Source organism: Mycteria americana, chromosome 6 (assembly GCF_035582795.1).
Source record: "Mycteria americana isolate JAX WOST 10 ecotype Jacksonville Zoo and Gardens chromosome 6, USCA_MyAme_1.0, whole genome shotgun sequence".
Classification (NCBI taxonomy): Eukaryota; Metazoa; Chordata; class Aves; order Ciconiiformes; family Ciconiidae; genus Mycteria; species Mycteria americana.
The window spans coordinates 42106098-42129558 of NC_134370.1; the positions used below are offsets into that span (position 1 = coordinate 42106098).

General features: G+C 46.6%; 1 protein-coding gene across 1 annotated transcript in view; it reads left to right on the top strand.

Annotated features, from left to right (window-relative positions):
* Positions 1 to 1837: 1837 nt before the first annotated feature.
* Positions 1838 to 23461, top strand: part of LOC142411484 (bifunctional 3'-phosphoadenosine 5'-phosphosulfate synthase 2) — a 30404-nt gene continuing 8780 nt past the window's right edge. The window contains exons 1-7 of the mRNA XM_075505467.1: positions 1838 to 1935; positions 18086 to 18191; positions 20400 to 20635; positions 21381 to 21519; positions 21783 to 21901; positions 22024 to 22137; positions 22579 to 22690. Of these exons, the coding sequence (XP_075361582.1) occupies positions 1915 to 1935; positions 18086 to 18191; positions 20400 to 20635; positions 21381 to 21519; positions 21783 to 21901; positions 22024 to 22137; positions 22579 to 22690 (847 nt within the window). The 5' untranslated portion in view covers positions 1838 to 1914. The remainder of the gene's footprint in view (positions 1936 to 18085; positions 18192 to 20399; positions 20636 to 21380; positions 21520 to 21782; positions 21902 to 22023; positions 22138 to 22578; positions 22691 to 23461) is intronic.

Genomic DNA, 23461 nt, shown 5'->3' on the forward strand with positions numbered 1-23461 from the left:
GCCTGTGTCCTGGCTAGGCAGTGGTTGCTGAGGGTTCCTTGTACCAGGATGTGCTTTTCCAATGGCTAATGTGTTCGAGCTTGTTTGCCTGTTCCTCCAACCATGCTATATTGTTTTTATGGCAGGAACTTAATCTGCAGCTGGACAATTGAAAAACCAGTGTAAGGAAAGGCACAAAATGAGAGATGTTAGAAAGTGACCCCAGTATTATTTAGCTGAGTTAATCCCAAATGTAATACCATGGGTTTAACTGGAATTACACTGGGCATTAGTTCAGCTGATAGCTGATTGCACTGTAATAGTTGCCTGGCTTCAGGAGTTGGTTGAAGAGCTGCTGCTTGCCTCCTTCCAGTCCTATTCCTTCATCTCCACATCATCCCTGCTCCTCCTTCCACACACTGGGCCTTGTTCCTCCTCCAGTGAGCCCTCATTTGAGGAACCCCATTTATTAATAAATGAGGAACCCCATTTATTCCACTATCTTTCCTTTCATCTCTCCCTTGGGGTTTCCCATTTTCTGTTTTAAGGGTCCTTCTCACACTTCTCAGGGAGATTTGCAAAATCCCATCTTTTTCCTTTTCCATTGAGGGGCTTCATTCAGGGCACCAGCATTTTAAACTCTGCTGGAATGAAGGGCAGAGATGAAATGGGAGTATTTTTACAGTGAAGGACATTCATGGCTCCTGGTGGTTGTGTGATGAACAGGTACCAGGAGATGCTCACAACTCCCATGCCCAAAGCAGGCTCTTCATGTTGGACCTAGAGAGAGTGCTTGCTGTTCTGGGCATGATGAGAAGTGAGTTACCTCCTCCTAGAGGAGAGGCAGCGCTATTTGCATAGCTGTCCTCTTAGCCCTGGGCTGGATTCATGGATGGATGGGTAGGGATCAAGAGGAAGTGGTCAGAGGGGAAGTGCCATGCTGGATCAGGCTGTGCATCCCCAGATGGACACAAATAACACGATGTGCAGAATTACACACCCACAGGGAATCTTTCTTCCTTCGTGACTGGCTCATGGGCCATCCCAAGGATGTAGTGTGGTTTCTTCCACCAGGATGTTGCCTGTCCTTCAGTTCAGCAATGTTCTGGGATTTGAGCTTTTCCAAAGGATTTTTGACAAAGCTGTCAGGTATGGGCTTCTGTTCCCCTCACCTGCTCTATGTGCCAGGGAACTCCTGTGTGTTTCTTTCTAACCTTCTTGGCACTTTGGCCAAACAGTCAGGGACCAGCCTACAGTGTTGCTTGGTTTTAAACATTATTATCTTCCTCTAGAGGTAATTTTTTTACTTCTTTTGTGTGGGATCCTGTTCCTCCTCTTTCTCCTTGAACACGTGTGGTCTGGTTCGGGAGCAGGACCCATCCTTACCTGGATGATGCCTTTTACCCTAGAGGTACAGCTGGGCCAAATGCCCCTATTTCAGCAGTGAAACAGGCCTTTCTCCCCTCCATGCCCTGACAGCGGGAAGCCAGCTTGCCTGTCAGCTCTATGTCTGCAGGCAGGATGCCATAGCTGAGCCCAAGCTCGTCAGTTAATTTTAAGCAGTTAATTTTAAGGGAATTCTACACTGGCATCGTTAGGCCAGCATGCTGGGAGGTCGTTGCGTGTTGTCCCCTCCCTCGGTCGCGAGCAGTGACTCGTCCTTTGGGGTGCCGGACCCCGCACCGCCATGACGCTCCCCCGGCGCTGCGCCCCTTACCTCAGAGCCCCCCTGCCGGGCTGGGGCGGGACGTTGCTTCCTCCCCGGCCCCGCTTCCCCGCTCGGGATTGCCAGCCTCCCTTCGCTGCGAGCCGGGGCGGAGGAGGAGGAGGCGGGGGCGGGCGCAGGGCGAGAGGGGCCGGCCCAGGGACGCGCTACGTGTCGCGGGAGCCCTTATAGCCCCGGCCCGGCACGGCCCGGCCCCGTCGCCGGTCACCATGTCGAACCGACAGCAGACGGTAGGGCCGCGCCGCGGGGCCGGCGGGCGGGGCGGGGGCCGGCGCTGCCTGAGGCTGAGGGGGCTGTGAGGGGCGTCCAGCTCCCTGAGGAAACCCTCTTCCTAAATCCCTGGCGTCGCCGCTTTCCTCACGGGTGTGGGGGCTCGTACCAAGGCGGGCAGCGCGGGGAAGACGTGGGCTCCCCGGGCTCCGCTGGCTTGGGATCGAGCCCCGCGGGTCACATCGGCGGCTGGTGGGCGCCTTCTGCTCAGCGCCGGGACCAGACCCAGAGTTTTCCTTTTGGAAAAACACCCATCACCTCGCAGGACATTAAAACGTTACGGTGCTGGGTGCTGAGGGATGAGTGCTCTCGCCGCGAGTTGGTCCACGTTGGTGCAAATGCGTGGGCGAGGTGCATTTCCAGCAAGCACCTGGGCGAGGGCCCGGCTGTCCCGCAGGTTGGTCACACATCACTCCGCCGGCATTCGGCAAATACGCTATCCCGCACGTGCCCCGCGCAGCCGTGCCGAGGGCTGCCGGCTTGGCTGTTCTCCGCGCCGATCCTCACAGAGAACGGCCGCCCCGGCAGCCTCCCAGGAGAGGCCGAAGGTTGAGTCAGCGAGAAGGCTGAGCGACTGCCTCACTCACGGCTTTTCGGGTTTTCTCTGGCCGGGTCCCCCCCCCCCGGGGGGAGAAGCTGGCGAGACAGCAGCCACCACCACCGATCGGCTTTGCTGCAGAGCCAGTTTTAAAAAAAAATAAAACAAACAGCAAAGAAAAATAACAATAGCCGGAGCATAATTCAGTTAGAAATTAAAATTGCAAATCGCAGTCACGGCCAGAAATCGTTTTCCGCTTGCCAGCTGCCCTCCCTTACTTCTTGGATTTGGGATGTGAGGTCTGGGTCCCTCTGGCTGTGCATATGTTTTCCAGGTTTTAAATCAGAACCGTAAGAAATCTTGATGTTAAGTCTTTTGGGCTGCTTTTGCCGGTTGATTTTTTTTTTTTTTTTACCTCATCATAAATTTTTCAGATGGATTTAATGCATTTTGAACACACTGGTAATCTGTCCAGATAGGAATGCAACCAAAACCACGGGTAACAAAGCGCGCCTGTGTGGCAAGGTGTTCTTGGAAACGCGAAAACCTGTGGTTTAGGGATTATTTCAGGGAGGGGAGGTGCAAGACATGAGCCGTGTATGGGAGTATTGTTTATTGCTGTGACAGGAGAGAGGCATTACTAAACTTCCAGAATAATCTCTCTCCTTTGCCTCCACTCTGGGCTGGAAAAATGATCTTTACAAGCAAGATTGTGGCTGACCTTCGTACGGTGACTGTCAAAACAGATACTATCTGGTTAACAGTTGTAGGCGTATTTTCATGTACTTATCTGCTAGGTATGTGATAGAATGAGAAAAGGCATGATTTCACTAATTACAAGAGGTTTTGGTAATTATGATGAAACAGCAATGATACCCCATTAGCGATCTTCCTGGTCTGTTGCCAGGGAGATGTGTTGCAGTAGAGGAAGTTCTCACTCCTGACACGGTCTCAGCGGCTTCTCGGTTTCAACCATCTCAAATTGATATCAGAGGTACAGGATAAGGCATTTCACTTTGATAGGGGTCCCTTGATCAGCACAATTGTTGGCATATGCACATGGACGATTGCGTTCAGTCTCAGTGCAATTACATAGTGTGGTTCAGGAAGGTTGAGGCATCGGCAATGGATCAGAGATTTTGCCTGACGAAGGAGCAGGCAACAGCACAATGTACTCCCACAATGAGCAGCCTAAATGTTGTAGCTCAGAGGAGTTTTAATATGGTGGTGAATTTTTCATGACACCTTTTGTAGCTGCAACAGCCAAGACGGTTCCATTAGAAAATGAAGATGGGATGCACAGAATAATTTGCCCTACTGAGATCCCTATTAGTACAGCAGCTCATCCTTCTGTTGCCCCTTACTTAATCCTCGTTTTTCATTTTCCCAGTACCATGAATCATTATGACTCATAAAAATCCTTATTGCTAACAAAATCTCAGGTTTTACCACTTCTTCATAGTGTGGGTGATGTGTTAATCTTTCTCTCACAGACAAGGTTTTGTGAGGTTGGACGTTTCCAGCATTATTCACTGTCCAAGAATATGTCAAAAATGGGTTTCACAGGCGATGTTGATTAGCTGTCAGCTTTTGAAAGGTGCAGTAGTGCTAGATGTTGCAAGATGGACTGGCTGTGTTACTTGACTATGCTCCTTGTTTCGGAAATTGAATAATTATAAGCCCAGGATTTAAAACCTAAATTCAGCCTGAGTGCTCTCTGGAGTTTGAGGCTAGTTTTAGGATGTTTTAATTGCACACCCATTTATTAATAGAAGCTTATGGTAAGGTACAAAGAAGAAAACTTAAAATTTTTTACTTCTGCACGTGTTGTCCTTAAAAATGAACAAGGCACCTTAATTCTGCTGAAGACCCAAGGCTCAGTGTCCAGGAATCTCTCTTTGACTGGTTGGTATGGAAATGCTCTCTTCGTTTCTATTTATGACATTGCAAGAGGCATGAAGTCCTCTACATGCCGGGCAGTGTCCTTCCGTTCACAGTCCTCATTAAAAGAAAGCATTTATTTCTGGCCAGTTTCAGGACTGACTTTTGAGGGAGAAGAACAGTCTTTAATGATGACCTTAAAGACTTAATGTTCCTTTCACAGGCCTCCTGTGTGCCCCAGTGGTGAAATCCTGCTCTCAGCAGTAAGTGAGTAGCATGGAGCTGTGGGACTGCCCTTGTTTATTGTGTGGGCTCTTGCACAGCGTGGCATTCAGGGCTGAGCAGTTCTTTTAGCCCCGTCGAAATAGCAGCTTGTTCTCCCTACACCTGCGGTGTCACTGGTATTTCCGCAGCTTGTTACCTCTCCCCACTGAGCAGCATTTTCGTAACAAGCAGGAGGATACAGATGGTGCAGTGTGCTCCAGGGAAACAGCTTGCCACAGAGCCCGCACCCATGGGCATGGCCCTGCCCTGGAAAGGCTGGTCCCTCGCCGGGGTGAGTGGCTGTGTGGCTTGCATGTCCCTGTGGGTGCATGAAAAATGCAGCTCAACGTACCTCATGAGATGAAGGTGTTCAGAACTGTCTGCCAGAGTCCTGCCCCTGGCAGCAGGCAGATGTCATCCTTGCTGGCTGCTTTCAGTGAGTTTCTCTTTGGATGTCCTTACAAGTGCTTAGGGGAGAATGAAAGCCCAGTACTGAAACTGCCTTTTTCAGGGTGTTACAGTTTTGTCATCTGGTCTTCTAACAGTGTCTCCAGGAAGCTGAATGGCATGGCATGTGACAACCCTTGCATTCACCAGGATGCTGTTTCTGTAGCCCAGTGGATCACAAAGCTGTAACTTCTGATAGTTCAGTTTTGCTTGTGTAGGGCTTACGTGCACAACCGCAAATTATGTGGTCTTATTTAAAGATAAATTAACATGTAAAAATAATTTAGATTGTTTTCTTTAGATTTGTTTAAAGAGAAGGAAAAAGCCCACAAGATCAGATGACAACCCTGAGGAAATATGAAGAGGCTTAGTTTCTTTGCTTAAAAACTATTCTCATGTTGAAAAAACTGCAGCCACAGGGCAGAGTTCAGATGGACTGAGTGATATCACAGGCTGTGCAGTAACGTATGTACAGCTTCGTCAGTTTAATTGCAATGCAATGTAAAATAAAAAGTTTATTAAAAAAACCCAAACCATGCATTCGTCTCCTCACATGCTTATTCTTTACTATTGCCTTGAACATAAAGACCAAAACATCTTTAAGGATGTTTATGTTCAAAGCAGTTCTGGGTAGCTTACCACAGTGACACTTGCACAGGCAACAGTGCAGCAGGCAGCAGAGCCCTGATTTCAGGGAATTAGCGTGGCTTGGTCTGGGTTGAATTACTCAAGACAGTGTTTCTGATGTTTTATCTAGCGATTCAAAAGTCTTGGGTTTACAGCAGTGATTTATTTTGTGAAACACGGTGCCTAACTCATTGCACCGTGACAGTAAAAGGTGATTGTTTTCTAGTTGCTCGTCGCGTGCTTAGCATTTCTTGTTTTATTTTCTGTCACTTTTTTTGCTTTACATCTCCTTTCTTCAAAGATCACAGAAGGTCAGCAGATTAGCTATCTCAGTATGCTGTTATTTCGACTTCTGTTGTTTCCTATAGCTCTTTCCCCTTTTCTCCCTATTTCTTTTGAAGTCCTTTGCTATTAAGAAGTTCCCTTTCTAGTCTATTGCCCCCACCTTGCTGTTTCATTCACTTGCTCTGTTTTGCAGGGCTGCCAGTGTGCCAGACCCATGTTTATTAACCATGCTCTGTAAGAACATGGATGTTCAATTTGGGGAACTTCAGGGAAGAAAAGCCAGAAAAAGTTGCAGGCTCCTAAATATGAATGCCTGTTTCTTTCCATGGTTCAGGGAGGCTGAGCCCTCCAGGGCATGGGGAACAAAATAATCAGCTTGGTGTGGTCCAGCCTCAGAAGCTGCAAGCTGGGGACCTTGGTGGACCTTCCCCAAGTGCAGGAAGGCTTGTCTGGTGTTCCCTGGTAGCGCCGTGGCAGCAGGAGCAGCAGGGTATGTTTTCCAGGAGGCTGCATGGACAGACCATCTCCTGGGGCTGTAGAAGGGCATGCATGCAGAAAAATGGAAGGGTTTTTCTGCTGGGGTGGGTGGTTCCTTCCTGAACACCGCTTCCCTCCAAGGGAGGAGGGCAGGTAGGTCAGGCCTGATCCCTATGGGTGTGCTCAGAGGTTAGTCTTTTGCTTTCCCGACAGGACTAGTGGCTTTGTGGGACATCTCTTCATCTCCCAGGGGCCTCGTTTGGAGGAGCACAGCTGAGCACCGCTGCTGGTAGTGGTTGGCATGGTGGGTGTCATCTGGGGTGGTGGCTGGGGCACCTAAACCCTACAGTAATTTCTCCAGCTCTGAGTTGAAGCGCTTTGAGTCAGCATGTTGTTTCCTGTCCTGCTGCTGGACTTTGGATAAACAGACTCCAGCCTTGTCTGGTTTTCAGGTTGCACCAATTAAGTCATGGCCAGTTACAAATCTCTACCAAACCCTGTAACTCAGGCATAGGTTTCCATCCATGCTCTCCTTCAGCAGCCCCTACAAGTGGTTTTAGGCAGGACAGCAAATGGTTTTGAAGACCCCACACTACCCAGACATGTGCACTGCAGCTGCAGCTTAGATTTAGGCCACGGGGGTTTTGTTTTTCTGGAGGGTTTTCAAGAGAAGTGCTGGCATACTTGCATTTTTTTTTTTACTGGGCTGTTGATCCTGGAGGGTGTCTTTAAATAGCCTTTAAAAATGAAAAGACCTCATCTAGCTGAAACCAGGTGTTTTAGATAAACTTGCAGCTGTACATGCCCACAAAAGATAAGTGGCATGTAGGGCCCGTATTAATGCTCCTAATGATATGCCCTGCCTTGAACTTGTACTTTGGTCACAGTGCTCATACACTTTGGTATCTTAAAAGTCCATTAAGAGAAATGCCATGTAATTCAGGTTACTGTTTATTATTTTACTATTATCTTGAGCGGGGTGACTAATGATTATTTCTGATTTAGCTCTGAATCACAGCTGTGGGAAGTGAGAAATAGTTCCTTAATGGTCTCACAGCTTAATCATTTCTAAGTGAAAATTTACTTGGAGTATATCATTAACAAAAGGAGGGATGCAAAAATGCCTGGTCAAGGCATTCGGTGTGGATGTATGGCACGAAATGGGATGCTGAGAAGTTAGGATTTTGCCTGTAGGACTGGTAGCTCATTGCTAGTGCTGCCTCGTGTCCCTCACAGAGCGGTCCTTTTTCGTTTACTTACAGCTTGGCTCAGTTACAACTATGTGTGTCAAAAGTTTTATCTACTGAATGGGTGCCAAAATGTATTGGCCTGTTTGGAGAGCAGAGCTTGAGAAAGGTGCTGGTTTGCATAAATTTTATTATTTTTTTTAACGTGGCTTCTCTTTAAATGCAGCACTTTGGGTTTGTTGAGATGAGCTTTTTTGTGCATCTTTGGAAAATGACCATTTGTACCTACATTTCCAAGGCTTTCTGACCTTGAGGTCTTCGCAGCCTCTCTGGCAGAACAAAATGTGTTCTTCGATACCAAACTGTTTTTCAGCTTTCTATTGTGGTGCAAAAAAGTGTGTTGGGCAGGAGGTCATTTTTTTAGGCCTGCCCAGCCCTTCTGATCGGAAGGTCATTTGTTTGTGTTGCCAGCAGGTGTGGGAAGAGGGAAAAAACCCCCTCATTTTAGAGGAGGTGACTGCTGCTGCAGGGGGCTGAGTTGTGTGCTTGCCTCTGCCAGGGACCCTGGGCATGATGCTGGATGGAGTCACCTCAGCCATGGCTGGGGCAGCTCATTGCATTTGCTCCTGTCTTTGCAAAGCTGGTCTGAGACCATGGGGATGGATGTGAGGAGCATCGAGCTCGTGGAGGTGCAGCCTGAAGTCCAGGGGAGCTGCTCTTCAAACGTGCCATTTTTATAGGGCTTAATAGCAGGAGCTCAAGTCTTCATCTGCTGTTTGTCTCACTTTCTGCTACTCTTCTGTGGCTGTAAAATTAGGAATGATGCTGCCCTCAGAGAGACACTGGGAGTTTGCATGAACTTTTGAGGGACCAAGTAACAATAATCCCCAAGGAAAATGTGTAACTGTCCTTCAACCAGCCTTTGAGCAGTGTGTAATGACTAAGACCTGTGCCTACACCTGGTTTAGGAAGGGGTGAGGGAAATGCTGAATAGCCACTTGTTCAAGAAGAGTACAACGTTCTTGGTGCTGACTTAGATAAGGGTCTAGGTAATCCCATGTGTGCTCATGTAATTAAAAGTCCGTCCTTGCAGCTTGTATGGGTCAGATGCACAGGTAGATGGGGCAGGAAACCTTCATCCTAGTGTCTCCGAACTTGAGTCCTCAACTTGGACTTGGCTCATGCAGCTTGTTGTGTAGAGTGGCACATTCAATGGTATTACAGTGAAAACAAGCCCACCTTCAGCCAACAGAAATACTGAGGGGACTGAGGAGGTACTGAGGTCTGTTTGGCCCTGTCTGTAGTTTCCAGCAGCAGCAGAGAGTGGGGCCTAGGGAAGAGTTTATGGCTGGGATGCCACAGTGCATAGTTCCAGCTTCCATTGATTTACGACTTGAGATACCAGAGTCCATGCCTTTCCTCCTGATAGTCCTTGATGAACTTTCCTTCCATGAATTCATCTTAATGATTTTTTCCAGCCAAGTGAACTTTTGGTCTGCCCAGTGGAGTTCCCCCATTTAACCATGTTCTGTGTGGTGGTTCTGGCTGAGTTTCTCTGCGGTCTTTCCTGCTGTGCTTTTGCACTTTGCAAACTGTAAAAAAATCACTGAGGTGGAGAGAGATCTCGTGTCGCCTGCTGGCGACCATTGACCATTGCAAAGTCAAGCGCATGGGGTTCAAGACTACGTGTCCATCGTGGACACTGAATGAGGCAGGGAAAGGCAGCGTGTGGCTGTGATGCCAAACGCCCACCAGCCTGGGCTTGTGTCCAGCTTTATTCTTTCATCAGGCTGCCACGATATTCTGTAGAGGAGAAGTGACGCAAGAGGATTCATTCTTTGACGGAAATATATATATTTTAAAACCTGATGAAGCTGCTTGAAATGCAGATCCTTTGTAGCTCTCACTGCTTATGAAATTGCTAGAGCTTCTCAAAAGGTACAGGATTTCTTTCCTGAGAGGGATGTGAAGGGCACGTTAAAAATAGGTATCTTGTCCCCATATCGTTTAGAGCTGAGATGGGCTAAGTCCAGCCTGTGCTAGCTTGGAGGGTGGAAGAGATTCTGCTTTCTTACTTAGCAGAAGATGGAGCTGGTGTCCCACCTGCCTGCTCATAGCCACGGTTAGATGTTGGCCTCCAAGTTTGAAAACCTATTGCAAACTGAGCTAATAGGAACACAAAACTGCTGAATGTGGCTTGCTGTGTTTTGTGGTAGAGCAGTGCCACCACGCCAGTTTAGCTTTTAAAGGTAAGTTAACGACAGTCCTCGTTTGTTGAACTAATTTTTGGAGCTCAAAGGGAATGGTTTTGATGAAACGGGATATCGCTCTCCTGGTGTTCGCTGGAGGACCCTGTGGGTAAGCCGGTCCCACGTGGTATCTCTGAACAGCAGAGCTTGTGTTTTTGATTGCATCTTATAACTGAACAAAATTTAGCTCAGCTGACAATCTCCTGACACTGTACTGCAAGTTTTTCTTTGCATGGTATTTGATGCAGGAGTCCTGTCTGTCTGTCTTGCTTTTTTTAAGGGATAGGGTGCCTGCCTTGCCATGGTAAGAGACAGGATATGTACAGTGGCTTATTTACCATAGAGCGCCACAACCCATTAATTAAATTCCTAAATCTCATATTCAAGAAAAGATATGATTACATGTAAATACAATTCCTCCCTGGAAATCTTTTTGATACTGAAGTTAATGTGTAGTCAAAATATGTACTCTTGTTCTCCTTTCCTCTTGTCCCTGAAATCTGAGGGACTGATACTCAGTTTACTATTTCCGTAACCTGATACTTTTCTCCAAAAGAAGATGCAGGCTAGTTTTTCCTGGTAGGGGAGCGGTGGTGTGCTGCTCTGTTTTCATGCAGCATTTCTCACGCAGATGCTATTGCATGGTGCAAAGCAGCTCAGCTGGCTGTCGGTCATGGCTCTGTGCACCGCCAGGCACTGGATTTGCCGGCAGAAGTCACCAGGCTACAGCATCTCTGTGTTTTTTAACTAGTCACGTACCTTCTGGTCGCGTATTTCCCTTCTTTTTGGTTTTCTCGGAGGTTAAATAGAGGTGCTTGATCAATTTCTATGGGTGTTCAATCCCCAAACTTATCGGTACTGCAGTGAGAACATCCTTTATGTTCCCTCTTTTTGCAAGATAACTGGTTTTTGGATTGTTGGTCGTCCCGTGTCTTGGCATGATCCAAGCAGCCTTGTAACAGACCCCAGGCATCAAAGCAAAGCAGTTCTCCTTTTGCAATGTCAAACCTATTGCTTGCAAAATGAGCATAAGCCAAACTGCTGAAACAGGTTCATTTAGAGGAGGTAATTTAGCAGAACTGCTCTGAATATAAAAAATAGGGCAACCATGCAAGGATTTCTTGTTTAAATTGTTATTTTTGTCAGCAGCCGACAAGATGCTTTGTTTGTCAAATACTTGTTGTTCATGCAGCTGTCCCTTGTGATTTCTGGAATGAAGACGGGAAGATTTTTTTTATAACATCTGTCCTGGCCTTGCAAATTAATCCCAAAAATGTAGGAGCACAGGATGACTCACTAGTTTTCCTGTGCCAAGGAAATTAGAGTAGTGACATCTAATTCAGAGATAAAGAAATGCCTGATCTGGGTGCCTTCAGAGGGGCAGATTTTAACGCCCAACCTGCTGGTTTGAAGTCACACAGTCTAGAAATCAGCATCTGATTTGCAAGGTGACTGGAACGTGAGCCTGGTTTTGTTGGGGTTTTTTTTGCCAGGGTTGTATAAAACTTGATTGTGGCAACCCAAAACATGCAAATTTATACCAGGAGAAAAATATTTTAGCTGTGATCAGAAATAAGGTCTTGCTATTTTATTAAAATTCCTGTGGGTTAAGAAAAAATACTTTAGCTAACACCACCTTGAAAACCTTGTGTGTTAGCAATGTTTGGCATCTCCAACCATCTGTCTCCAAGCTGAAAGACTGCTTGTTTCGGGTAACTGGGATGTCTCTGCTGCTCTCCTTAAGATCTTCTGTGTTACATTCCTGGCAGGGGACAGGGGCCAAGGTAGCGATGCCAAAAGGAACAAGCGTCAAAGGCGGAGGGTGCCAAGGAGCAAGAGGTCTGCTGTGGTTTATTCAGAGCACTGAAGGAAGAAAGGGAGCGCAGTTCAGCATCCTGTCTGGTGCAAGGGAATGCTGGCAACCCCAACCCCAAAACCTCTGCAGGATATTTGGTGACAACATCACTGTATTACTCAGCTAAGTCTAAAAAGAAAACACAACATTATTTCTGCACACATATGGGTGGTGGGAGAGGAGACGAGTCCTGCATGCAGGAAAGAGGGGGGACAACAGCACGGGAAGCAGGAAGGTGGGTGATACGGTAACACGTCGGGTGCTAAGAGAAGTCCCACTTCCCCCTCTGGACCTGCGAGCTAGGCTCTGCATCGTGATGGTGGGATCCTGGGAGGTGAAATGGGCAAAATTTCCAGGGTGACTCCATCTTGGTGGAGTTTTTCCCTGGGAAAGAGTGGAACTGATTTTGAAGCATTTACCACCTTAGTCCATTCAATGAATCGAAGTCAAGTTTGGGAAAAGTCTATAGGTTTAGGGTTACAAGAGCTAAGTCTGGACTTCAGAGACTCTGAGGTTTCTCCATTGTTCTTCAATATGATCATAAGCAAATCTTTGCTGCTACAAGCAAAACCCCCCTCTTCCCTCTCTTCCTCCTTTCTTTTGAGTATCATAGTTTTGCTTTTCTGCAGCAAATGACTCTTTTACAGAAGGTTTTTCCCCCATTTTGGTGATGGACACTATCTTCTCGATGATGTCAGCTTGCCCATTTGCAAGAGCAGCTGTGGGAATTGCCTTGGCAGAAGAAAATAATTTTTTAAGAAAATGTCCCATAAACTTAATTTTTATGCATCAAATTCAACTGATAGGACAAAAGACTTTTTTTAGTAAGATGGCAGGATTTGGGAGGTGATTTTAAACAATGAGTTAGATCAGTCTCTGGAGGCTTTCAAGCTTTCAAACTTGAAAGCTTGCTTTATAATTTTATAAGTCTGTTTTACCATTTGCCAATATGATCAGCTGAAAACATTTTGAAAGCCTCTCATTTTCTTTTTTTTTTCTTTTTTTCTTTTTTTTGTTTTTCTCCTGGAGAGATGTCCAGGCTGTAGTACCAAAATAGGGTGTGTATTAAGTGCTTGACTGGAAAAAAAAGAATCGTATTCCTAATGATGTGAGATAGCCCTATAAATAAAAATGGAGCTGGAGGAGTCCTGACCCTACCCTCACTGTTGGGTCAGGGTTTCCCCGGGGCTGCAAGAGCTGCCAGCTTCCAGTTGAATGCTAACCATGTTTGTATGAGGCTGGCCCTTCTGCTAGTGAGCCAGACATGTGACTAACGTGCACTGCACTACAAGAGCGTTTCTCTGCTGGCGTTGTTCTTGGGCTGATCTGTGCTGTGTTTTCAGGAGGGAGTCCCCCTCCGGAGCGGGATGTTGCTGCAGCCTGCCACGAGCTGTGGCTCTTGGACTGCTTCCAGCACCTTGCCTGTGCCAGCTACAGCAGGCAGAGGTACTCCTGCAGCAGCAGAGGGGAATTAAGGGCATGATAAGGACATTGGTTTAGACCTTATCAGCCTTCACGATGACCAGCACCGCTTTCTAATGACAAATCTTTCCTCCTGCAACATCGGAGAGCTCTGCCTTCTGTGGATGTCTGAGCAAGGGTTGGTCTGATGATGTCGCATGCACTTAGGGGGTCTCTTGAATGTCCTGCTCAGCTCCCGTCTCTCCTCCTTCATTTCCACCCGTTGGCTGTGGCATGTGGCACTTGCATTTGGTTCTTGCCCTGGTCCTGTTTGTTATGCAGCCGTGCAGGTGCTGGCTAAAGAAATGGGTAGGTGGGGGCAGGAGGAGATGCTGCCTTGTGTCCTAAGGTCCAGAGTTTATACATACTTGAATTTCTAGTGGAAGATGGCAAATCATCCGTGTAATTCGTTGCGACAACCCTAACTGTTGTTTATCTAGTGCATTTTCTATTAATCGTGCAGTGGTTCTGCTCCTAACAAATGTCAGCCATGGTTGGGAGAGGCCCCCCAGATGTGGTGCATTTAGCTCTTAGGTAAGAGGAGAAGATGCTTCTGATAACACCTCTCCTGGGGGTGTTCAATTTATGTGGGCAAGCACAGCTGCTCCCTTTCAGGGCCAAATACTTAAGGAAGAGCTGAGGTTACTTTTTCAGATGCTATGCTTCTCAAAGTGGTAGCACTCAGAGCAGAGGACACTGATGGTTCCTGATTTCCAACAGGTCTGTGCTATGGTGAACTCTCTTATGTCAGAGGTCCCATCTCTTCATTCAGGAGGAGCACTAAGGAAAAGCCTCTTGCCTCTGCCTGCAACCTGCTTTCACAAAGCAGGGGAGCATCTTGTCCGACCAGGGCAGTGGCTGAAAAAACTTGTTTCTTTTGGAAGCCGGGCCAGGAGACACTTGGCAGGTGGCTCAGTCAAGCCTGTTCTTAAAGACACCTGAGATCTTGGTGTCTCCCAGTTTGTCAGCCTCATGGAAAGGTTCAGTAGGAGGGAGGGCCAAAAGCAGAGCTAGGATGTGGCTTCTTGGTCCACTGCAGCCTTGGCACAAGGTTTGGAGCCATGTCTTTATTTTTTTCTCATTTCCTGGATGAGGTAAGCCAGGGTGTGTTGAGCACTGAGATCACGCAGATGAGGCCAAACAGCAGATTTCCAAGGAAAGTAGAGAGCCTGGCAGCGTCCTTCTTAACCATCTGGCTGGCAGAGGCTGCACGGCTCTTCTTTGGAGATGATGCCAGCTCATTTATTGCCTTGCTTGGAGCCTTGTTTGGGGCTGAATTGTAGGTAAGAAGTTCCTCTCCCAAACCTCACTTCTGTGATCTAGACTATTGCAAGAAATGCTTACTAGTGTCCCTAAATTGTCCCTGCTGTGGGGCCCAACATTCAGGCATGAGGGTATTGCAATGATGATTGGATTACCTCTTTTAAATATGTTTGGTTTACAATGATGAGGTTAAAACCATGAGAATAAAATCAGTAGGACAGCCCCGCATCTGATTAAACCCAGTCCACCACTTATCTCTGCCTCCCAATGGTCTCACAGTATATGCTCTTTCTAGATGAAATCTCTCCAGGGTTTGCTCTCGGGCCACTTGATGCTTATTTTTGGTGGTGCCTTCGCTCCATTTGATCGTGCTTCAGCTCTGGCTTCCCAAGCCATGTCCCAGCTGGTGGATGATTAGTTGGGAAGTTGGTGTTTCCTGCTGAACAGTCCGTTCCCAGCCAAGCGAGCTGCCAGCTCAGCCATCCGCCATGTGCTCACATTTCTCTCTGCCTTTTTTTACTTTCAGCGTAGCTGGTGACAAGAATTTGAGTTGGCGTGTGGCAGGTGGTTATGCAGGATTAGGAAGAGTTTACCTACAAGATTATTAACACAGCAGAAAAATCAGAGGGATTTGGTACTGTTTGGAGCTCCCAGCAGGTAGGAGAGCTCTGACAGTGTTGCTGAATTGCAAAAATGCCCTCAGTGATGCTTTCCCAAGCTCCAAAAGATGCCAGCACGCAAAATAAAAGCTCTGAGATGCACGCATGGTGCAGATTTATGGCACAGTAATCTGTACTTTAACGTAAGAATCTCGTTACGTCAGCCACGAAGGAATGTGTTAGTTCCTCCATCTTCCCAAGGCACAGATCTTATCGTAGTTCATCTCTTGCAGGACAGATCCAGCAGATCAACATTTTGCAAAAGCAAGTGTGTAGCTGGAGTTCCTTCTGATGCAGAGGATGTGAAAGAGAGATTTGAAGCGTGCAGGTTCATTTCTCCACACAGAAATATCAGTATCCTCTGTTGTGGTTTGCAAACAAATTGCAAAATACCTGCTTTATGTTTTTTGGAGTGCTGCACTTGAGGAGTGTGTAATCACTGGGTAGGCGTTACGCTGCAGCAGGGGAGGTTTCACTGCAGGGCTGAGTGGTGGCAAGCTGTCGGGAAGGCGAGTTTGGGCACTTGTGCTTTGCTGAGGGTCCTTGGCCAGGCGACACATAATTTCAGAGCAGTGCCAGAGCTCAACCAGGAGTAAACACAGCAGAAACACACCCACGCATCTTGGGAGAAGGGATTATTTTTGGCTGCTGAGTCTTCTGCATGCGCTCATTTAGTCTCGCTGATGAAGCCTGAACCCCTGGGGACAGGTGAAAATTAAACCACAGTGGTGCTGTCTCACCTTTGCAAGCTCAAAATGTTCAAACAGACTTTGACAACCCCCTGCAAAAATCCAAAACAGAACAAAACACAAAAACCAAATCTTGAGCTACTTACCTTTTATTTTCTGAGTCACTGGGATGTGTTGGGCTCAATCACTTTTTCAGGGTCAGGTCTAGAGAGGTTTTGGGTTTTGGTTTTTGTTTTGCTGTGTTACCTGGGCTCTGCATTTCAGAGAGCATCTCATCCATCCCTTACACTCCAACCCCCAAATAATTTATTTTATCCTTTGAAATAACTGTGGAAGGCGGAATTGATGTCAGAGACCCGTTCTGGTGGCTGCGGCAGCAAAAATGGGAAGTGAGAGTCTTGGAGCGAGAAGATGCATCGCTGGAGGTGATTGAGACAACAGCCCTGAAAACCTTTTTAGCCCTGGACTTCCCATCAAGTCGTATGGTGGTGGCACGGGGTGGGAATCGGTCACCTTGGGCCAGCTTTGGAGGAATTGCTTCTCCCTCCCAGGGCTTCTTCCAATGCAATCTCACAATCATGGCACTGCAGTTGAGGCTTGCTCAGTTAACCTTGGAGGCAAGATTTATGACCATTATTGTGATTATTTTGGGCACAGCTATTCTTACCAGTACATTAAGGTGTTCTGGAGTGGGATAGCTGTTCAGTGTGCCCGCAAGCAATTGCAGATGGCAAATTTGCAGGCGTAAAGAGGCTAATTTTGGAGCCTTTCACTAAAATTGAATTGCAAGTGGGCATGAAATTCTGAGTATAGTTGTAAATCGCTGTGGTGGGAGGTTGGTGTCTGCTGGGATGCTGGCCTCTCAAAGATAATAATAAAAACAGGTGAGGCGAGGAGGGTATTTTTTCTCTTCTGTTATGGAATAATTTTCACCCAGATTTCTGTGCAGGCAGAGCCCTCTGTTGTGTGCAAAATACCAAGTCTCCAATGAATACTCATGCCTTTGCTGAATCATGTTAAAGTGTTAATGGCCCAGCAAGCAGAGGAAAAAAAAGAAATCAAGCTATTTTGCTAACACATTTAAAAGTGACCTTTTACTTTATTGTCTCTCCCATTCCTCCTTTTTTTAATTCTTGCCAAAATTTTTTTCTTGGACAAATGAAAGATGATCACTTTCCCTGCTGTGACTTCAGATAAAGAAATATTTATACAGCGAGATATAAATTATGGGAAAGCCCAGGCCCGCTCTTGTACTGATGATATGAAATGGATAAACCTGCATTCGTGAAGAATCTGGCTGGGGAGAAAATATTTATATCCTCTCTCCCTCTTGAGCCCTCATTTGGCTGCCTCGGTTGGAAATGTAATCCTCACAATTAATAAGGTTTTGTAGATATTTTATGTGCAAAAAGTATTTGTCAAAGTACTGTTGCTGGAGCTGCACAGCACAGACAGGCTGTTTAGTCTGCATCGCAGTGGAGAGGCTGGGGCTGCTCTGCCCACGGCAGGTCAATGTTAGGAAGCACCAAAATTCAGGCCTCTGGCTCAGCATTGTGCCGGTCCCTTGTTTGCACTGGGAAGTGTGCACATATGCATTAGGTGTTGTTTTCTCTGCCTCCCATCCCACTGTCTTCCCTGGCTGGGTCCCAGTCTCGCTCAGCTCAGCCCTGCTATGTTGCCGTTTCTTGCCCCAGCTGCAATTATTAGCAGCCGTGTTATGTTAAATATGGCAAGTAAATTAGCACCTTAAGTTGCTTTTGTTTTGCAAGCATAATTAAAATAATAGACGAGTCTGCCTGTATTTTAAAATGCCGAAGAGGCAGGGAGTGTGCTGCCTGTATCTGTGCGTGGACTCTGTGTCCTCCCCTGCCTGCCTGCGGGTGTATCAGTCACCTGACAGCACTCCTGCGGCAAAGCAAGTCTCCTTGTGCCGCTGCCGGCAGCGACAGACGCGAAGGCGTTGCCGCCAGAGGTGCTCTGAGCAGAGGCAAATATTGTCTTAAAAAAAATGAGTCTGCACTGTTCAGACAGAAGTCCAACTTACACCAAAGGCAACTATTTTCTTTGCCATTTTCCCTTTTGTAGGAAATTGCTGGAGTTCACTGCAATGGCTCATGCAGATTTTTAATGAATTTGTGTTTCTCTCTCTTATATTAGTCCCAGCTGAGATTTTCTTTTGTATGGAGGGCAACGAGGTAACAAAATTTGTTTTGCTTTGTTTTCATCAGGGATCAACCAATGTGGTTTACCAAGCCCATCACGTCAGCAGGAGTAAGAGAGGACAAGTCGTCGGTACCAGGGGTGGATTTCGAGGCTGCACAGTTTGGCTAACAGGTATTTTTGTCTGGGCGTGAAAGCGTGGCTTCACATGTGAAACCCACTTGCATACATGAGTATGGCTTGGAGGTGGGATTTGGGATTCGCAGGAAACATCAGCATTCCTTATGAACTGGGAATTGCAAAACATTTACACGTGGGAAACACTGACACAGTGCTGGCACAGCAAGATATTCTCGCTGGCAGCTGCTGCCCATAACTAATGTTTTTATGAATTTCACACCTGTTATCGGGCTCCTTTGAACACATCAGAAGCCCTAAGGGTCACACTTGTTGTTCCCAAGTGTGTGGCTGAGGAAGCCTTGGCTCAAATCCAGCCAGTCCTTGGCAGTGAAATGTGGCCAGGGTTGTCCAAAACAGCATGCGGATGTTTTCATTCTGGGTCGGTGGGAAGTTTATTGGGACACCTAGGTTTACTGGGTTTAAAGTGACCTCGTGAGCAGCACAACAAGGCAGTCGTGTTGTCTGAAGAATAAATACTCCCAGACAGCAAGTCGCACTGGAAGCGATTCCTTGTGCAGCCATTGCGGGTTTCTTACATTATTTCTCATTTTGTACGCCTTCTGATGTGTTGCCCTTCTCTTCTGCTTTGAAAGAGAAACTCATTGTTTGGGGATTAGGGGCTGCTAGAAATGACAACTGCATTTATTTTGCTCTGCTAATATTTACACAACTCTATCTTTTGCTGCTTGTCCAGTTGTTTCTTTGCTTGTTAAATACTGGTATTTTCTTTGACTGCTGGGACATGTTGAAAGACGTACTTGGAAGGGTTTGTTAAGCCATTCTGATTTGCCTTCATAGCTTACATGCTAGATGTTGGATTAAAACACATTTCTGTTTTGTTCTCCTCTTTAATTTTGAAAAGGCGGCCAACACCTAACCTGCTTTAATGTCATTTCTGAAGCCAAAAAACCTATCCAAGGCAATTTCCTTCTTTTTCAAATATCACTCAACAATCTTGCATCTGAAAGGTTTGAGCTTCTGTGGCTGGTGATTATTCTTTGAAATAGACAGTGGTCTCCTAACTTTCTATCAATTTAATTTTAAGAGACTATATGGAAAGACATTTCATTGCATGGACTATATGGATTAAATGGAAGGGCATTTGAATGCCCTACATTGGCAGCTTAGGAGAGCTATCAGTTAGTCTGTTGTACTAGAAAAACCAGAGGCACAGCCAGCAGCATTGACCTCTGTCCAGACAGGTTTCCTCTCCAGCACAAACATGGCTGTTCTGAATCAGACCAAAAGTCCACCTCACCCAGGGTCTTGTCTCCATGAGTGGTCAGTAGTAGGTGTCATGCAAAGGGTATAAAAACGGGTGAGCAGATGATGCTATCTCCATAGGAGATTCTCCAAGGCTAAGTGTTTCCTGAGACAGGTGTGGTGTTTGGAGGTGTTATATCTCCTAAGTCAAGGTTGTCTTCCATCTCAAGGAGTTTTCAACACATGGATCGCCACCCAAGGGAAAGGAGCAGTTTGGTGCTCCAGGTGCACTTGCCTCTTTCTGACACAGCTGGTAGCAAGTGCATTTTGTGCAAGTGGATGGAGCTGGGATGGGAAGCAGCCACCTTGTTTAGAATTGTTGTCTTTCTGGCTGATGACTCCAGGAGATGCAGGCGGCTGAAGATGTGCTGCTTGTCTACACAACCATCCTGCTCCTGCTCGCACAGATCTGTGGGTGCTGCTCCTGCAGAAGGAGATGTCCTTGGATGCAGAGGGGCAATTGCTGCTGGAGCCTGTTTCACCCCATGCAGTTGTGGCAAGAACCTCTCCTTGGGTTCAGTCTGGGAGAGCAGTTGACTGTTCATAGGGGGAACAGGAGGAGGAAGAGGAAGATGCTGAGAGACTTACAAGCAACAGCATCCTTTCAAGCTTCCCCTACTTACTGGTACCTATTTGTGCCACCATGGCCCAGCAAGAGGTACTTTTGCAACACTGCTGTGTTGAACCCCTCCAGAAGTTGGGATATAGCAGCTTTTCTCATGGCAGTAATGCCATCCCTTCAATAAGAAGGGTTGGCCAGGGCTCTGTGGTTGTAACTGTGTGCTAAAAAGATGAGTCCAACTTCCCTACCTCATTCCTTCCTTAAAGCAACTTCAGACAGAAGGAGTTTTGTTGCCATTGTCCCAGGAGATACTGCGTTACACTGCCATTTTCACTCTTTTGACCTCAAACCTGACCTCACTTTTCTGTCTCCAACAGGCCTTTCTGGAGCTGGCAAGACAACCATTAGCTTTGCTCTGGAAGAGTACTTGGTCTCTCATGGCATTCCTTGCTATTCTCTGGATGGTGATAATGTTCGTCATGGCTTGAACAAAAACCTGGGTTTCTCAGCTGGGGACCGCGAGGAGAACATCCGCCGCATCGCAGAGGTGGCCAGGCTGTTTGCTGATGCTGGGCTCGTCTGCATAACAAGTTTCATTTCTCCTTTCGCAAAGGTAAACTCGCTGCATCATATTCTGCTCTTTTCTGGGCAGCCTTGATCTCATGATTGTTCTTAGGGAAGAGAGATTTACATAGAGGACTTCCTATATATGCCGTCAGATGCTCCTTTTAACTTCTTTTCTATTTCGTAAAACACCACCGATACACAGAACTACACACAATCAGTACAAATTTCTGGAGGGCAGTTTGACATGATCTCTTTGAATATATTCAATGTTACAAATTGATTAAAAGCTAAGAGAAGTTTAAAATCTCCCTACAGAGGCTCCTACTATTAACTCATTAGAAAGCAAAAAAGAGGCATAGAAACAATAGCCTGTCATAGTGCTATCACTACTCTGTTTGAAGAAGTACTGACTGTGTTTTTATGCTTCTTGAGAATACCAAGTAGCTGCCGTTATCAAGCCAATGCAAGCAGTTCCTTTTTTTGACACAGGGCAGATAATTATTCACATTCTAAAGTTCTGCTGTCCTGCTTAACGAAGAGATCATCTTGATGTTTCAGATGGAAAAAGCTGAAAACAGATCAAAGTTGTAGATTTTTTGATTTTTTTTTTAAAGTATCTTTAAAGAAAAGGGGGGAAGGGAGATGAAAAACCCTTATTAGAATTAGTGTAAATTTAATAAATCTATACCAGAGACAAATTTACCTATGTCGAATTCCAAGACACATCATGTAGTAGGAAGGCGCTTGCTGCAGTTCAGACACATAGGATTTTCCCGTCTTTCTTCTAATAGGATCGTCAAAATGCACGGAAAATTCATGAGGCAGCTGGACTTCCTTTCTTTGAAATCTTTGTAGATGCTCCTCTAAATATTTGTGAAAGCAGAGATGTCAAGGGCCTGTACAAAAAGGCAAGAGCTGGAGAGATCAAAGGTATGGAAGAGTGAGCTCTTATTTTGCCTTTTGCTTTCCAAAGCATTGGATAGCATGTCATTGGGGCTCTGCACACAGAGGTGGGTTACTAAAGGCTATTTGTAGTGCACAAGAGTATCCTGTTTCCCTAATCTTGCTGTCACAAGTGTCACTTGTAGTACCCAGTATGGTTGAATGCTCACTGGTTGTTTGTAAAGTGGTGTTGGCTCTAGGGCACCGAGTATTACATTACATGAATTTAGTTTGGGTTTAATTGTCCGCAGGATTCACAGGGATTGACTCAGAGTATGAGAAGCCCGAATTTCCTGAACTAGTGTTGAAAACAAATGTTGCATCAGTGTCTGAATGTATTCAGCAGGTTGTGGAGCTCCTCCAAACACAAGTAGGTCATTTTTATGCCACTGCAGCTGGCAGCTTGTAAATCTGCTGTCGGATACTGACTTTTTGGTGTGCATTTAGAAAACAGCATGTTACTTACAATTGCTGTCTGTCACTCTCTTTCAGAACATCGTGCCCCATGGCTCAATTAAGGATGTTCTTGAGCTGTTTGTACCTGAAAATAAACTCAACAGTGTCCAAGCTGAAGCAGAGATGCTGCCATCCGTAGAGATCACTAAGGTATCGTCATGCGTGGATGCTGTGCTGTGATTCACTCACTCTATAGCTGTTCAAAGGGTAGAAGCTTCGACGGGGATGTTGCTAGAGGGGGCTCTGTTCCTCTAATGGCTGTGTCCTTTTGTGGCTGTGGTTTATAGCAAACTGAAGTGTGGTCCTGATCCTCAGCCATTTTCTGCCATGTCTCCACCCTGTGCTGTAGCAAGCCAGGGCTGTTAGGCTCCTTCGTTGTGTTAGTACAGCCCCGCAAGCAGTTGTGCTATGAAAGTACATGAGTCTAGCTTAAAGAAGCCCCCAACCAACCCCCCCATGGCTTTCTCCCCCTTTATGAATGTCCTATATTTGAAGCAAAACAAATGAGAGCTCTGTTGCAGCAGAAGGGAAGGAAAAGCAACCTCTGAGTGTGACTTGGTGACAGGAGTGCCATTTGGGTTTGTTTTGCAGCTGGATCTGCAGTGGGTGCAGGTGCTGAGCGAAGGCTGGGCCACTCCGCTGACCGGCTTCATGCGCGAGGCGGAGTACTTGCAAGTGATCCATTTTGGCACCCTGCTGAATGGTACGAATCCCCACGCTTTGCGTTAACGCTGGCCGGCAAGCCGCTGCGGGATGTGATGCATACCACGCAGTGACTCGGCAGGCAGCAATATGGAAAAGCTCAATGCTCGGCCGTGTTGTCCTCCTTCTTTCTTCTTGCATGTTAAATGCGAGGGCTCGTAAAAGACTGCGGGGGCCAGGAAGCCATGCTCGGAAATGCACCAAAGGGTACGAAAGGTGACAAAGTTCACCCAACTGTGGCCAGGACCCCAGCTCATGGCTTTGACATCTTGCATGGTGCTGATCAAACATTTCAGCAGCCATTGTGTAGCTCTTTCCATGCTTGATTATACCTGGATAAATAAAGATGCAAACCCAAAGCCAAGTAAGCAAGGAGGGTGCCAGGCTAAATTTGAGGTGGGAGAAGAAGGCAGCTGTTCCTTAGAAACAGGAGCAGAGCCTGATATCACTTTTTTTTGCCCTGTTTTCCTTCTTATCCATTACTGTAACTTGAAATAAATCAGATTTACCTATCCATTAGCAACATATTAGAGGTGCTTCATCCCTGGAAAAGGCAGAGTATTCAGGCAGTGATCATCAACAGCTGAGACCGGGGCAGTAGATATTTCTGTCCCGTTTCTCAGCTGTAGATGCTGTCACTGTGACTTTACATGCATGCAGGCATTCTGGCCTCGGGGGTTTGGGATCTTGGTGAGCGAGTCCCTTTGAGTCTTGCCCTCCTTCTAGAGGATCCCATGGTTGCATGGGGCAGTGATTTGCTGCTGTTATTAGG